Source organism: Aythya marila (assembly GCF_965140915.1).
Source record: "Aythya marila genome assembly, chromosome: 11".
In the NCBI taxonomy this organism is placed as follows: Eukaryota; Metazoa; Chordata; class Aves; order Anseriformes; family Anatidae; genus Aythya; species Aythya marila.
The window spans coordinates 11,355,766-11,373,322 of record NC_139052.1 but is presented as its reverse complement, the minus strand read 5'-3'; the positions used below and the strand labels follow the sequence as shown (position 1 = coordinate 11,373,322).

General features: G+C 39.0%; 2 protein-coding genes across 7 annotated transcripts in view; both read right to left on the bottom strand.

The window, feature by feature from the left end:
• TRPM7 (transient receptor potential cation channel subfamily M member 7) overlaps nucleotides 1-844 on the bottom strand; it is a 53,752-nt gene extending 52,908 nt beyond the window's left edge. For both annotated transcript variants that reach the window (XM_082768920.1, XM_082768921.1), the window contains exon 1: nucleotides 711-844. In XM_082768920.1, the coding sequence (XP_082625046.1) occupies nucleotides 711-713 (3 nt within the window). In that variant the 5' untranslated portion in view covers nucleotides 714-844. The remainder of the gene's footprint in view (nucleotides 1-710) is intronic.
• A 9,519-nt stretch (nucleotides 845-10,363) lies between these two features.
• Nucleotides 10,364-17,557, bottom strand: part of SPPL2A (signal peptide peptidase like 2A) — a 29,036-nt gene continuing 21,842 nt past the window's right edge. Inside the window, exon 15 of one of the 5 annotated variants that reach the window (XM_082769302.1) lies at nucleotides 10,364-13,448. In XM_082769302.1, coding sequence (XP_082625428.1) covers nucleotides 13,374-13,448 — 75 coding nt within the window. In that variant the 3' untranslated portion in view covers nucleotides 10,364-13,373. The remainder of the gene's footprint in view (nucleotides 13,449-17,557) is intronic. The other 4 variants (XM_082769299.1, XM_082769301.1, XM_082769298.1 and 1 more) reach the window with 4 other exon arrangements.

Genomic DNA, 17,557 nt, shown 5'->3' with positions numbered 1-17,557 from the left:
TGAACAATACACTGCAAAATAAAACATCACTTTATGTAAAGCTAAATAAAGCGCCTGACTAGAAGTTGGAGCAGCCTGCAGAAATCCAGGGCTTCACACTCCATGCTGAGATTCTCAAAATGATTTGAAAGCGCATTGGTTCACTCTAAAGTCTGTAAAGAATTAATCTTTCGATTAAGAAATAAACTTATAGGGACAAAGAACCGATTAGCAAACAGGAAAAGAGCTGGAATTAAAACCGTTTCCTTTGCAAAGGTTCATATGCTTCTTTGTAAGGGTTTACACTCCCCGCCGTACACGACAACGGGGAGAAATTTTAAAAATTAAATGCTCGGGAAGACTGAAACGGAGGAATGGCTGCACCCCCAGAGAAGTGGCAGGTCTGCTATACAGATTCCCTTCGCTAAAAACGCCGTGAAGGGTCGAGACAACGCTGAGGGGAGGAACGAAAGGCGGTGTCCCAGCGGAAAGGGCAGCCGCGGTGCCGGCTGTGTGGAGGAAAAGGGGCGAGGGGGGGAGGCCGGGCCGGGCTGAGGGCAGCAGCAGGGCGGCGCTGCCTCGCCCCGCGGGCACCTCACGAGGAGCCCCGGAGGCGGCGGAGGGAGCCTCGGCCCGGCGAACGGGGGACCCCGAGGGAGGGCGAGGCCGGGAGGTGCCGGCCCAGCGAGGGGCCGGGGGAGCTGGGGCCGGGGCCGGGGCAGGACCCTCACCATTCTCCTCAGGGCCGGGCTGGGTCTCGGCGCCGACTCTGGCTCCCCTCGCGCCGGGCGGCTCCCGCTCGTGGTTCGGCGTCGGCGGTGGCGGGGCCTGTCTCCATCTATCGGGGCTGAGCTCGGCGGCTGCGGGGGGCTGAGCGGAGAGGAGCCGGGCGAGGACGACGCTCCCGAGCCGGAGGGGAGAGGGGGGCGAGGGGGACGGCGCTGCCTCGGCTCCGCACCGGGACCCAGCGCTGGCGGCGGCCTTGGCCCGGCGGCTCTTTCTCATAATTGTGCGACTCGGCCGGCGGAGAGCCGCGGCGCTGCCGCGTCAGCGCGCACCGCCCCCGGGAGGAGGGGGCCGCCGGGGCGCTGCCCCTGCTCACGGCCGCCCTCGGGGCGGGACGGGACGGGACGGGACTGGTGGGGGCGCCCGGGCCTCCCCGGTGTGCTGAGGGTAAGGGGAGGCCGGAACGGCGGCGGGGGCCGCTCGCGAGGCATCGCCAGCGCCACGTTAGGAACCAACCAGGCTGACCGGAGGCGCGCTTCCAAGGGAGGAGGAGTGCTGCTCCAGAAAGCCAGGCACCTTTTTAAGCCTTTTTTTTTTTTATTTTATTTTAAAATAAATAAATAAATAAATGCAAACCTGCCCGCGTTAGAATCTGTCTTTTAAACTTCAACGCCTCTTGTGACTCAGGCTGAGGAGGGCGCCTTTTGGCGGGAAGAGGCAGGCTGCGCCGGGCCCAGCCCAGGTTACTGAAAAAAAAAAAAATCTACAATAATTCCCCAGAGCCATTTCATCATTGATCTTTCACCACAAATCTCTCTTCTGAAATCATGTCTGATACCACCTTTCACCACCATTTACTTTATTTAGGACATAGTTATTTAATGCTGTTTTCTTTCACACTTAAACCTGGGTCAAAGGTCCTGACACCATTTCTGCAATACTGTAGCCTCACCTAAGAGTTCATTTCATACACGCTCAAGCAGAAGGCACAAATTTGTTTAAAGTACCATGGCACTTGGATTTTCAGTGTCAGAACTTACTTGCCCCTGCTGTGGTGATTTTATGCTGAATCTGGCCTTCCTCATCTCCTCTTGCTGGCAAAAAGTCGGCATTAACTCTGCATAGCATTTGGTTAAGGGGATAGAAGTGCAAGCCTGCGCTCACACCTGAGCCATCGGTTGTCGTCACGGGTCACCAAGCTCTGCCCACGCTCACAGCCCAAAACCAGTCAGCCTCAGCGTGACAGAAACTGTCGCTGAGAGTCTCAGCTTCAGCACCCTGCAGATTTACTAGACCAGCTCAAATGATTAGAGGAGGACGACCTAAATCAAACCAAGCATTAACAAAAGCAGCAGAACTGGAAGCTAGATGGCAGCTGTTGTCAGCTTTACTTGTGGTCTGTTTGATGGATGCACCCATACAGGTACATTCCTATCAATGCAATTCAACATCAACAACAATGGAGCAACCGTGCCAAACTTTTTACACATACACACATGAAACTGAATAACAAAATTTAACCTGATATGAACCAAATACTATGAAATACAAGTTTTAATATATAATAATGAAATTAATCTAAACTGAAGATATAAAGAAATTAAACATCCTTGCATTATCAGCCATTTAACAGGGTAAGTCTGGCAGTAAATTCCATCAGCAGAACCCATTTGCTGCAAACAATAGGTGCAAATTTGAGAAAACCCTCACAACCAGAGGCATTCAGCTCCACCTTACGGTGTTGCTGCAGGGGAGTTCCTAATGCTTGCTTTTAGTTAACTTCAGAAGAATTCGTGGTATCTTACACAGGTATGAAGATTAGGCTCCTAGTACTCTTAATTTTCCTGGAATAGGAAAATTCAGGACACTTAACTTAGTTCTGAATACAAATTTTCACAAAAACAGGTTAAATTTACTCTTACTGGAGAAGAAATCCAAAGCCTGCTGATCTGCAGCCACTTGTTCCCACCCAGATTCCCATGTGCCAGTGCTTGTCCTCCTTACCAAGCTGCAACAGGAGCAGCAGTGAAAGCCCAGCAAGATTTGCTGGAGGTGGTTCAAAAACTTTCCAAAGGAAAGCAAATGGGGGACTTATGAGTTCTTCAGCTAACACTGTGAAGCTCTTCTGATAATCTGCCACAATCCTGCTTCTTCCCTTCCTCTTTTTTCCTAATTAATTTAAACCTCTTTGTAACTCAAATGCAATTTATGAGCAAGTTCTTTAATGACTAGGTCCTCCCTACAGACATACTGGACTATACTGACTTGCTTTCCATGGTTATCACATTGGCCTCTAGGTTTAATATTTGTAAATTCAAGAGCTAGAAGGAGCAAGGAAATTCAGAAAAAGTATCTGGAGGCCAGCCTAGACACAATGTGAGACTTCTCTTGTACAAGCTGTTGTTTTAGGAGAACATGCTTGAAGTGAGGAATTTTCCATGCCTTTTTTTCCTGTTGATCCTGCAAAACTGAAAAGAGATTGACATAAAATTGTTTGAGAGTTAAACTGCTTGTGATAAGCTCAGATGGAGAGACAGCACATTGTTTCACTGGAACAGTTCATGAAGAAAAAGGGAAAATGAGTCATCAACATCCTCTCTGCCTCACTGTCTGGCAAAGAGTGTCAGCCTTCAGAAAGAACGTTGTGAAGGGGGGCAGGACATAGCACTACAGTGAAATAAATCTCTGTGACCTGGAACTGATGGCACATGGCATAAGGAAGTCACCTTACATCCTTGTATTACGTTGTTCAATCATACTGAACATGACGTGATTTGACCCTAAGCTAGCAGCGTTAGTCATCCGGGAGGAGTGAATTATGGCACATTCAGATGTTCAGTCTTGTTTTCATCACTGAACCTCAACCTCAGAGGGCTAAGCAATAGGCTAAATATTTGATATATACTTGTGATCCTAAGTGTTACCTTCCAACCACACTAATAGTCAGCCTAGAATCCCCCTAATATCCTCTTCCAAATGAAGAGTTGACAGCTATGAATTAGAAGGCAACAATGAAGCATTATTTCAAATTAATCATATTCAAAGACATTTAACCTGAAACTATCTTCTGTTATCTAAAATAGCATATAACTGGTCTAAACAAAACTGTGGTTTTGCTATGTGGTTCCTGTATCTACTTTGTATACCTCTAAGCAAAGTATTAATCTGTCACTGACACTTTACGTTCGGCAATTATCTGTTAAGTAATCATCACCAGAACTAGTAAAATTTGCATTAAACCAGCTGTAACTTGATCTCACTGCAATAAGCGCTAAAGGATAAGAAAATTTCTTTAAGGAAACCCTTATCTCAATATTGCAATATCCAGTAGCCAGAAGAAGCTGTTTGAAAGCTCTTTCACCCTCAGGTAGATGAACTGAGTTGTGCACAGAAAGAAAAAGATTAAAATACTTCTTTTCTCACAGAGAGGAATGCTATGAGTAACCATGAAATAAAAGAAATTGGTTTTGATTTTTTTTTTTTGACTCATAAGGTTTCCCAGAGATGCAACCTACTACTCTGCAGCTGCTCTTTTAAATATGCACTGGGATTCATATAGTTAAATCAGATGTAAATGCCAACTGATAAGGAGATCTAGTTAATATCCTACTCATGGTCAAACAGATTCTGTGCAGAAACATTATTCCCCCCATACTGAAGTCACCTATGGCAGAAAAGCAGTATTATTGTTCCACTTTTCTTTAAGAACGGTGAATCTCCCCAAACCCATATTTAGTCTTTCCCCCCCAGGTTTGTCTGCTTCTCATACATCTAGGTAAACCAACTGTCTACGTATAGCTAAGGTGACAACACACCAGTTTATATTCTGACCGTTCTTCTTCTGTGAGCATGAAGACACTTCCTTTATCAACATTAAAGATTGTCAAGTAAGGCAAAAAAAAAAGTGTATGATGACCCAGAATAATGGGATCTGCAAGTCCTCCCTGTTATCTGTGAAGGAGTTTTCTAGTACCAGAGTTACTGATGTTTTTGTGAAAACATTTTGCCCAATACATCTCAGATAATTCACCAAATAACATTGCAAACGTCGAACTTCTTGGGGATTCAAAATGGGATGAATGAGAAGTAAGTTATCATTATTAATCATACGACTTCGGAAATATAACCTAACAGAAAGAACATTGTTTCTGTTGAAGACAGAGAAGATAAAACTCTAAAAGCATGTAACTGCACAGTCTTAAAACTGTTTAGAAATTGTAATCACTTTGTTGGTGTGTGTTATACTCAAGAGTTACACAACATCTTCTCAGGAGGTTCCATAGTTTCATTAATCTTTTTGCAGTATACCAAAGATCCTAAAATCCTGTTTTAAAAGTAATGAGTTTGAACAACGTGTAAGCTTTTACATCTGAGAAGATATGTATTTCCTCAAAGGAACAAGTACTTTAGCTGCAAACATTCAAGAAACAGGTCATAAAAATCTACTGAAATTTCAAGACGCATCTGGAAAAAAATTAGTATGCAAAATTAACTTTTTACAAAATCAAAAAACAAATTATCCCCTGTAACTGATTTAGGTTCCAATTTCACAAGCAATTTATGTATGATTTAAGTCACAGTAACAGAACTGCTCATGTATTAAAAAATGGCAAAACAGTGTTGAGATCTTTCTGTGCAAAGGGAGTAATTATAAGGAGCACGGAGATAGCATGTCTTTAGACAGTAAAGAGCTCTGACAGGGTATCACCCAAAGGCCACCTGTGCAGTTCTCTTACATTTTAAGAGATCACCCATCACAAAAGCATGAGGGTGTTTTCCACATATCTAGTGTGTTAACTCCAGAGCATTATTTCACTTTCAAAGTCAGCCATTTACTTTGCAATGCAGATGCAAGCAAAGCTATGTGAGGCTATTTAGTTTTACAGTGCCTCCCCATTTTTTCTGGGACTGGCAAAGTATCGCCAACACTAGGAAAGGATTGCAGAGTGGTTTTTCTGATGGCAATGCAGAGGGCCCCATGACCTACCACTCCAAGCTCAGAGTGCAGAACCAGTAACTCAACTTCAGCTTCATGGCTTGTCACATCCAAATTAGGCAAATGAGGGTGTGGGTTATCCAGTTTAGAAATCTGCATTAAAGATATTCCATATTAATAGGAAGACATATTCACACTGATTAGCTAATTAAGGTTGAGTACATATTGCAGTTCTGAGCAAGTGATTCTTCCGTATACACGTTCCAGAAGTGTAAAGAAAGATACATTACCCAACCCATCATCCCAAGTACAATACAGGCATACCCTGTATTTATGGATATATTACTTACCGCTTCAAATACACTCGGAGTTTAACCAACACAGGCTGAAGTCTTGCACAGAACTGCCAAGGGTGTGCCTCCAAACATCTCTATTTACATGTGTAAAATCAGTAGCTGCCAGGAACAGTATGGGGACAATTGCACCACAATGGCTGACCCTTTGAAAGATTTTTATCAGTGCCTAACCTTTAAAAAAATAACTGAAGCAAGTTTATGTCAGTTTTGCTCCTTGTAAACTCCCTCCCCCCTCCATAACTTCTATCGGATTTGCAAAGCTTCTCCATGAAAAATCGTTTCTGATACAATCTTCTGGCTCTCAAATTCTTATCTTGAGTTTTAACTTGTTAGCAGCTGAGATGGAGCATGGAGGATATGCAGTGAGATAGTCTTTGTGTAGAGATGCTCCAGCTGAGCAAGAAGCAAAAGTGCAGCAGCTCCTTCCATGCTTGTGCTGCCCAACCCAGCAGGGGAAAGCAGCAGCAGCCGCAGCCAGAGGTGCTGCTTCTCTGTGAGGTTGGGCAGCAGCAGTACACAATGACGGCATAATATAAGTCTAAACAACTGTTTTTGCAGAAACAGATGGCCAGACAAACCAACTGCTCATTGAATTTTAGAAATTGAAGATGTTTACAAGTTCACAGGTATCCCTACGGAGCACTGTTTCTTAGCGTTCTTTGAAATCTAGGGACAGCTACCTCATAATCAAAAGGTAAAGTTTTAGGTGAGATACAAGACTGCCTTTAGTCTTCCAACTTTGAACTCTTATTTGACAGTGACCCTCTTCGAGGTGCCAATGGCAAACTGCTGTGTGTAGAGTTGCTGAACACACTTTTCCAGGGCCCAGAGCTTACACCATCATTCTGCAATGCTTGTCATTCCATTTCTTAGAGGAGGAAAGTACAAACAGGCATGCATTTGCTTTTTTTTTTTTTTTTCCCATTGTTGCTATAGTTTAAATTTACTGCTAAAATTTATTTCTAAAATCAGCTACCAGAGAAATACCTACTTGTAACATTAATTAAAATGATTTCAGTTTTCTTGTAGCCTTGCTAGAAATACATTCATAACTAAGCTCAAAATTTAATTTGAGATACTACTGAATATTTAAGGAAATACAATAAATACAATATTTAATGTATTTCCTTGTATTCCTGAGCATGTACAATATAGAAGTTGATATATTCTGTAACCTTTCTGCAGAAGTCATTGAGCCAGCAAGAGCACATTTCAGCTAGTGACAAACCTGTAAAAAAAATTAATTTTTTGTTTTTCAAATCTAAACAAAGCTACTGCACCAACATTAGTGCAACCCCAGAAGTCAGTGGGGACAATAACACAGATAAGGATGAACGGAAGGAAGCTATCGTTTTAAATTAATGTTCCAGGATGGATTAAGCTGCTGGGTATGAGTGCTGCATTTGTTTTAACAGAGTCCAAAAGGTTAAGCTTCCTCATAAACACTAAATTTCATATTAGAGCAGAGGCACACATTATTGTCCAAGACAAAAAGTAACCTGCAAAAACACTTCAAAAATGTGCTGATATAGCCCTGAATAAAAACGAAGAGGAAAGAAAGGAGGAGAGCATATGCGTGAGCAAGGGGAGGGAACATAAAGCCTGACAGCAGAATACCTGTGAGCACACTCCTAAGAAAAAACTGAAAGGAAGCTCTTTGATCTACATACAGTCTTGATTAAAAGGTCTTTCAGCTGCAAGTAAAAGACTTCTCAGCTATTTGATGCCCTCTGTGTTCAGGGAAACAGGATCTTGCACATTCTTTATAAATAAAAGGAATTCCAGAGATACCTGAGTCTCCATCATCAACCTCTGTCAAGAATGCAAAACCTTGAACTTTGATCAATCACTCCTGACAAAAGGGATACCAGTCTGCGTTGGTCTCCTCCCTCTTTCCTCAATAAAAAACAAAAAGGTAAACCATTCACACAGTAAAATAAACATGTTATACTATTTGAAAATAAAAGGTAGTGTTTTAGCTTCTGAAAGCATTACAAATCCCAAGGCAACTTTTAAATATACTTAAATCCAACAATTTAAAATAATTAAATAATTCCAGTTCAAAAATCAAATCCAAGTTGTGGTGATAAAATTTGACTTTTTTAATGACGGAAAAAAAAATGTTACAGATTATTTGGGTTGGAAAATGAGCAGAAAAAGTATCTTAATAATCGCTGAATCACTGAACAGTGAGAACTGGAAGACCCCTCTCCTCTACAGATTGCCTAATCCACCTGCCTTCTCCGAGCAGGCTGCCAGGCCTGTGTCGAGCTGGGTTTTGAATATACCCAAGGACAGACTCCACAGTTTGGGCAACTGTTCCAGTGTTTGACCAACCTCACAGGGGAAAAAAAAAGCTCTGTTTTCTTTGCAGTTTGGCTCCACACACCCGTGGTACTATAAACACTGATAAGGCCCACCTGAGCCTTCTGTTCTCCAGGCTGAACAATTCCAGCTCTCACCTGAGGGGTGCTCCGAGCCCTTAACTGAACCCACTCCACTATGTCCGTGTCTCCGTACTGGGGAGTCCAGCCCAGCACTGTGGATGTGGTCTCACCAGCGTTAAGCAGAGGGGAAGGACCAGGGACTACCTTCCTTGGCCAGTTGGCTGTGCTGTGTCAGTGCAGCCCAGGATGCTGATGGCCTTCTTTGCCACAAGGACACTTCGCCTAGCACAGTAAAACCACCACACATTGTCAGCGGGGTATCTGGAAGGACCCCAGGGTCTTTTCCTCCAAAGCTGCTTGCCAGCTCTTTGGCTCCCAATACGTACTGCTGGATGGAATATTTTCAGGTACACAAAATTTAAGATAATCTTAATAATCTCAGTAATCTGTACTTTGGGGAACAAACTGACTTCATTGAGAATTGTTAGTTTAGAGGCCTGACTTGGTCTCCCACAAAGCAAAATACAATTAGTGTTCGTCAGATAGAGTTTACACTTCAAACAGCATGAATTAAACTGCTGACAAACGGGGAAATAAGACTGAATGCATCTAAGGAGGCAAGCACCTGTTATCTAGCAATGGTAACTCACTTCCTTAGAAGATAATTTCTTCCTTCTCCTCACAATTTTCAAGCCCATGGGATGTGCAGTTTTACAGAAGCGTCAAATGCACCAACCATAACAGCAGAATGCACTGGAGATAGTCAGTGCAAAAAACAACTTGTTAATTGCATTTACATCTGTTATCCCTAGCTACTCTAATTTTTAAAAAAGAACCACGTAAATCTAAGGAAAAATATATACGAGCTTATGAAGGTTAGTTTTAGTAGTTTGTTCCTATTCTCAAAGTCAAAGAGTCAAACATTTGGATAGGTCATTGTGCAGCAGGGCTTGCCAATAGTTTCCATGTGATAAGTTTTAAAAAAACAAAACAAAACAATCAGTATATTCCCACACATAAATGTAATCTATATACTCTACTGGCAAGCAGAATACTTATGGAACAGGTAGGGCTTACCAAGGTTGAGCAGCAAGATCCAATCATGCTGCAATTCAAATTAAAAAATAGTCAACTATGGCTTGACTGACATGCAATTGGTGAAATTCTAGTCAAAGATACCTCAATATAGTTTAAATTCACTTCCTATCTAATTTGGCTTTGTAACTCTATTAGAGTTTGAGCCAGCACATACACAACGTATGCAAGTACAAGACTTCATACAGCAGCTGAGACTGAACTTTGCAATAGGAAGACCAATTAGAGTTAGAAGCTGTTTCCCTGAGTACTCTATGGTGTGGCTAACCTCTTAAACAGAAGAGCTGTTCACATATTTACCTATATATTCACTTTATTGTAAACAAACAAAAAAAATCAACTATAAAAACTACTCTAACATTCACTCTTATCCTTGACTGACAGCATCTGTGCTCATGAGTTATTCTAAAATTACTAACAAACTGTAAGAAGTCTTTGTTTTCTCTCAGCCTAACTCAGTGATCACTTCAGTTATTTCACAGTCCAAGCTCCAATAGAAAAAAAAAGTTATAGAAGGGCAAGTTAAGATGCTGTTAATCATGACTCCAACATAACAGCTAGGTTTCTCCTCCACCTGCAGACTTGATTGAGTGGGAAGAGAGATTTTCTGAACAAGTTATGCAAGACAGCTTCCAATGCCAAATTAAAGTATCACAAGGTAACTATCTTCTCTTTAAAGAGGGACAGTATATAGGAGTTTTCTTTCCCATTTAAGTACTCAATTAGTGTGACTCAGTGCTACTGGAGGCTCCAGTATATGAACAGAAGAGGCTAGAATAGTTAAAAATGTGTCCAACTTTTAATACAAACAGTATCACAGGATTCTAAGAATGCCTCAAAGATGACATATCAAATATATTCATTCCTGTTTAGTGATTTTATTTTCTTCCTCTGCCCACATTTCCAACCCAGCCCAGTTTTCAAGACCTAAGCTTTTTTTTTTTTTTTTTTTCCCCCTTCCCATCTCAGGCTAAATACATTTAGTTGAACAATACTTTTCCAGAATTGTTTCCTAGGCTCAGTGCAAATAACCTTGTTACCATCAAGAAATTTGCAATTACGGATTGTTATTGTTTTCCCAAGAACATTCACAATAAGATGACTCAAAGCAATCGCTCAGCTTTTCTTTTTTTTTAAACACAAGTAACATTTATTAATAACATTCTTAAAGTGATAAATTAAGAGTCATGAGAAAGTGGGTTGTTGTCAGTAAACATACAATGAAAAGTAGTAAGATTTTCATATAACTAAAAACGATTTTAACATAGTGTTTAGTACAAACAAGTTTAATATTAAAAAAACATTCAAAACTGCTAGAAGTGTTGCAATCAATTCTACTGAGCTTATAAAAATCTCATTTCAGTAGTCACTACTAACCTGTTATTTATGTAAAATTTTAAATGCCATTCTTACTTTTTGTAAACAAAGCACCTAAACATTTGAAAGAGAAATAGTTAGTTTACATCCGATTAAACTGCAGCACGTGTGAAACCTCAGGCATTATCAGGCATAGAGCATAATTAGGCACAGAACACAACAGTTTCCACAGCCAACTGCTGAATACACTTATGTTGCCAAAGGTTTTCTTTATTTATACTAGTCCATCATCAATACCACTCACAATTATAGGTAAAAATTTAATAAATCCTGTACACAGAAGATTTCAAAGAAAAAGGAGTCATTATGTAGGTTTGTGAAGCTTCTGAGAGCTCTGAGTATTCCAGGACTTTGAACACATTATGATGTTACGTCATTCAGGAATTTTCATCCACTTCTTCACAACCATTTAACTTTGGCAGATATTGGGCTTGTCAAAGAGCACGACAACACATCAGAGCAGAAGCTTTCAGTCTGCTATCAAAACACTGAGGTATACTGTAATTTGTTATTAAGTGCCAGTCAGCCTGGCTGCCTCAGATAAATAAAAATTGAAGACAATGCACAAAATCATTGTATTCTGAAGCTGTCAGTTCAAGCTTAGATCAAGAAAGTCATGATGGGCACCTACTAACATACAAAAATTGTTTACAATTTGTTTTCTTAGAGAAGTTGCAGAGCTATAAACAAGGTGGTTATCTTACCCGTATCAACTGGTACCACGGTAAATCTGTGCGAATAGCAACAACTGATACTCAGTCCGTAAGTTTATCTACATCAGGACTCTTGAGAACAAAAAGGTTGAAACTTGATATAAGTTATGTAAAGCAGTAAATTTGCAGTAAGCCTTTGTTAACTGCCAATATAGTTTTACAATTGTCTTAATTAGCATACTTTCAAAGCAAATCTAGCTAAACTAGATTTCATCTGTGTAAGTTTTCCTGAGCCGACATGCCCTTAACCAATCGTGTCTAGAGGTGACCTTCAGACCAACAGCGAGGCACTTGCGTGAGGCACTGCAGGAAAGGCTGCATTGCCATTGCTCAGCTTACACTTATTTGGTTTTCTCCAGCGTTCTTTGACTTGCACTGACTATAAGAACGACATCCACTCCAAAGATAAGAAAAATGTTTTAATGACTACCTGATGATTAAGTGAACTCAGTGGTTTCCTGTTGTTGCCTTCTCCAATTTTCTTTGGTGTAAAGTGTTAGCAATACAGCTTTACAAATTTCCTATGCCTAATACCCCTCAATTTGCAGTTCCCCCCCCAAAAATGAAAAAAGCATCAAACAAGCACACAAACTCAAACTCTTCTAAATGCAAATTAATGATTTAAACTAATTTTCCTTTTCCAAGTCTTTAGAGTATTTAAAAGCTAAAACAAATTGTAATTAATCAAGTTAAACACAGGCACTGGCCTTAACTAACACAGGCAATACTAGCACTATTCAAACCCGTTATTTGTCTATCAATCACAAAGAAGTTTCAAAAACAGTTTCGAAAAAAAAAAAAAGTATGGTATAGATGCAAAAGCTAGAAAAATCTGTCCTTTCATCCCTCATCCCTATGAATGAAGGCAAAGCCAAATGAAGACCACGTATATGTATATAGACCAAGTCCAAACAAGTATGAGAAGAACTAGTCCAAACTTAAAAATTTTTGGTCTTCCTCCCCCACCCCCAAGATTTAAATCACACTTGTTGAGCAAAAACAACCTCTTGCCTTTCACACCATCTTTGCCAACTACTCCAGGAGCTGCATCTAAGTTTCCAGGGCCACTGTGTAAGTACCTCCACCACACACTTTTAGTTTTTCTAATGGTTGGCAATGCATATAATCCAAAGACTTGCATCAAAGTTTAACAATTTTCATGATTAAGGCATAAGACAGTGAAACTACAAAGAAAAACAAACAAACAAACAAAAAACAAACAAAAAAAAACCCCACAACCACAAATTAAAATTTGACCTGCTATCTATTTTATGGCTTACAATCTACACAGATTAGCATACAAACAGTTTATTCCATTATGTATAGTAATGGAATTATAGTTTCATTCTGTAGTTGCTGTAGTTACATTACTGTTAGTCTTCGCATTCAAGATCTGGATAGAAATCCTGTGAAGAGTACTGCTTTTATTATTATTTTTTAAATGAAATTTGACTAGCCTTAATCAAAACTAAGAAAATATTTCATGCAAAGTGATACGGGCAAGATTTTTTTTTTTTTTTTATAAAAATATACTGTATAGAAGCACGTTTGGAAAATTGCATAGAAAATACCTTTTATTTAAATCAAAATAAGGCACGGTTTTACTAGCTATGGTTTGGCTGTAAAAATGCAAATCTATTTTGATTACTTTTATGTTAATAACAATATTTTTCATAAAAATATAGGTGGAGTAAAAAAACCTTTTACACAGAGTGTGAAATACTCTTATTGTAAATCTTCACCAAGTTTACTGTAATTCATCTGTAGGAAATTTGAATACTATTTTAAGCCAGAATCCTAACTGCTATTGTCCTCCAGGCTGTTCACTGGCTGATGCTGTGCCTTCTTCATTTCCTGGGTAATCCAGATGTTCCATCATCTAAATGTAAAAAAAAATAAAAAGGACAGTTCTTTATATAGAAATATTGCTTTTTTCCCCCCATTGGTACAAAGTATTTGTTAGCTAAGAGAAATACAATTAAACATGTATTACAGTGCATTTTAGCAGCATACAGATAGGAAGTCCTCTATAAATCAGAAAAGTATTCAAGCCAAATAGCTTTTAGTTAATCAAAAAGCTCTTAGTTAACGCTTTTGACTACAAAAGCACTTGCCATCCAAGGATTCGAGTCCTCTTCAAGAAATTAAACTTACGTATCAAAAGTGTCTCGATTATTGAATGTGGAGGGAAAAAAATATGGGGTTAAGCAAGTTTTTCAAAGGTAGTTTGGAAAAACTGGAAAGAGAGCCTAAGATCCTACTTAACATTTACAGTTAGCAAGCAATGGCTTGAATAGAAAAGACTATCTTTCTCTTTTTATGACAGTAAGAGCTAGCTGTATTACAAATATATTTCACTGGACAATTTTGTACTTTCCCTGACTAAACAGAAGCTTGTTTCCCTATCCATTGCTGTATTGTGAGACAACAGTGAAGGCTCTGGTTTCATCCCTAGGACAAAACATTGAAAAGAATCAGAGGTAAGCACATGTATTGGTTAGCATGACAAACTAAGATTGACCAGTTCAAGGACTTCATAATTAGCAAGAGGCCAAGGATTGGGCAGTTTTGGATAGTTTTAACAGCTGAAAAACAGATATGTGAAAAACAGAAGATATGAAAGTAGTAAAACCAATGCTGAAAACAGAACACGTCAAGGAGCTCTGATGTTCAGTGTGGCAGGGTTATTAGGCCAAGGGCATAACACTTTTAGTATCAAAAGGTAGAAACCTTACCCTCCTTTTCTAGGTGTGACCCATCCGTGCCATATCCTCTTTTACACCGGCACAACCGAGTCATCACAAGGTATACAAACGTACCTTTTTAAAATTAGGTTTACTTAAACAAGATATTTCCAAATCTGGATGCACCAGCATGCCATACAGTAAGCTCAGATGAAGGCCAAAACAAGTCATTGGGACTTGAAGAAAGGCTTAGGAGATCCTTGTGGGCACAGTATAGATCAGACTAAAACCAGGAGACGTTTGTTCACACGACTACCTTCATGTTGTCAGAATCAAGAACAATTTAGGCATGCATTTGCTGATACACCCAAGAACTCAACTGTAACACACAGTCAGCCCGGCAATATCAAACTCTTCTGCCAATGACAGTCTTACATTCACTTCAGTATACCTAGAATCTTGCCTCTGAACTATGACCAAAAACCCACATCAAAAGTCAACCAAAGCAAAACACTCCCTACAGTTACAGAAACTAAACAGTTGTTTTGAATGAGGATTCAATTATCTGTTTCCAGGAAAAGCAAAACACAACAAATTAGGCAAACAAATAAACAAACAAAACCACCCAGCACTAGCAGTACAAAATCACACCAAGTAATATATGGCTTCCTTTATCCTAGAGGAGGATCATCCAACAGCTGGCATAGAGAGAGGGTACTTTTGGTAAGTGTTATTGTAAAATATTTCCCTATTAAATAGATGGAATGCTTCCAGAAGAAAGAGTTGATACTATTTGCAACAATTGACTGTATCCCAAAGTCAAGCATTCTTCTCTTAATCCTGCAACTAGGTAAATAGCACAAAATGTGCTTAAACTGAAGATATCGCATGTATTTAAATTTTGAAGTCTGATGTATTAGATATTTAAGTTCAGTTTATGTTCTACTAGCCATTTTGATTCTAAAGGTGTTTGGGGCTTTTTGATACACATAAATTTCACAAGATAAAAAAAAAAAAAAAGAAAAAGGTCTTTAGACCAAAATAGACCTGCTATTTCTTATCTCTTCACTATATATGAAGAAATACATTCTTGTCTTCACAAGAATAGCCCACAACTTCAAGTCAGGGACAACAGATACCTTTCTAAACATGTAGACCTGCCTTAAGTAGCTTCTTCCATAAGAGTATCCCACTTGTAGGTTCTCTCAGGACAACCATGTTCTCAAAATCTCTGCAGAAGAGGCAGGTATCTTTATGACAATGAGCATCAAGATTAAGGCACAGTGCTAAAATCCTGGACAAAATTGTCATCTCAAGCCTTGGAAGAGCCAAAGGAATCAGACAGAACATTGTGGAGAGCTGACAAGCATTTTTTAAGTGGAAGAAATTCATCAGCTTTTTTCCCCACATCTGAATTCCTAACATTATTTATTTATTTATTTATTTGGTATGGTAGGTAGTGTCAAGACAGATAAAAAACTCTGGAACTAAAGTAGATCCTAACATGGTGAACTATTAAAAAAACATAAATGCTACACACGCACACAGCCAAACTAGAAATGGTAATCCCAACTTCTACCTATAAAAGAATAATACCTATGTACACATTTGAAAACAAGATCGACTCTGATGGTGTTACACTCACATAATTCTTAAAACTTTCTAACTTTGATTAATGTGCAAGTATCTCAAAAACATGGTTTAAACTTACAGTACTAAATAGCAGGTGCTTACTGCCTAACATGCCAATGACAAATACGTTGATTTATTATTTTGAGAACAGGTAATAAATACCTAAACACTTCCAAATGACAAATTCTAAAAAAGCTGCAACACAATTTGTACATCTAGAAGACTTCAAAGTTCTACTACTCTGCAGGATTTTTCATGACATTACCGAAGTGATTTCATAGACTGTACTGAGATTTTTAAAATACTGTTTTTTTCTAAGTTGATAACTGGGAAGTAAGTAACAAGCATTAGTATATAATGCAGACATATTTGAGGAGTATAAGCTGTCTAGAAAACCTAAAAAAATCTTTACTATACACTTCACAGCAGCAATACTGCCCACTTGGTGGTAGGGAAGTAGGTACGTTCTTCTCGTAAGAAATCCCTTTCTTTCAGTCCGTTGTTAAGATATTTTCTTATGCAGGGACTCTTTACAATTCAAGACTACTTCATAAAAAAAAAAAAAAAAAAAACCAACAAAAACACACACATGGCAGGACTAGAATTTAAGACTATCATTATGCAATAAGAGAAATGCTCTCAAATAAGAATTATGGGATCTCAGAACTATCTTAGGGAGTAAATATATTTATATATGTATAAATATATAAAGTAGAAACTTGAAAATTGATTTTAGTAATCCTATGCAAGAATTTGAGTGCACACAGAAGGACAGAAGACTTAAGTTATAAAAATACAGTCTGGCCATCTGATTTTAATTTGCATTCTACTCTTCCCACTTGCTAGCCTCCTCCTGTGTTTGTATCTATAATTTCTTAATTACTAAAGACTTTCTAATTAGATTTAAAATACTCTTTATTAGAAGAGAAGAAAGAAGCTAAAGAGAAAAGTAGTTTTTAATCCAGAATTTAAGATACAGTCAGCCAGAATTCACTACCTCAAATTTTCTTCAGTGCATACAGCAGACAGCTTACGCTTTATAAATACATTTGAAAATCTAGCCTGCTGACTGTAATTCAAGTTATATATCAATACTTAAATTCTGCAAGAAGTTTAAATTTAAAAGACTGTATTGCTCTCTACATGCTGTGCATGAGACAGTAGACAGTGAAAAATATGTATTGTATCAGTGTTAGCAGTCATGAGCTATAGCCTATTAAGGTTCTTTCTTGCTTTCTCACTGCTGTCTAGAAGCCGTACAGCAGCAAGACCACAAAAGCTGGTCTGAATCCTTGCTCCTTACCCCACTGCAAGAACTACATACAGTAAGGGATAAATTGTACTGTTGAGCAGTAAGATCATAGACTACAGAGGTAGCTAATAAAGATTAATTAAAATGCTTAACATTATAACAGACAGAGGACAATAAAATTGTTGTTTAGCTCTAAGCAGGTTTTCATATCAATGCAGTGGCACAGAAAAATTAGCAGGGGAACTTCCATGTAGTTAACAAAAGCACAACTACCATCAATTCTAAGTAGCTGAAGATACTCCAAGGGATTTGGGAAACTATAGAGTAAAAAAGAAAACAAAGCCTACATTCAATCTTACGAATCATGGCTCCATAGGTACCTTATATTAAGTTTTCCATAATTTCTTGACAGGAAAAGAC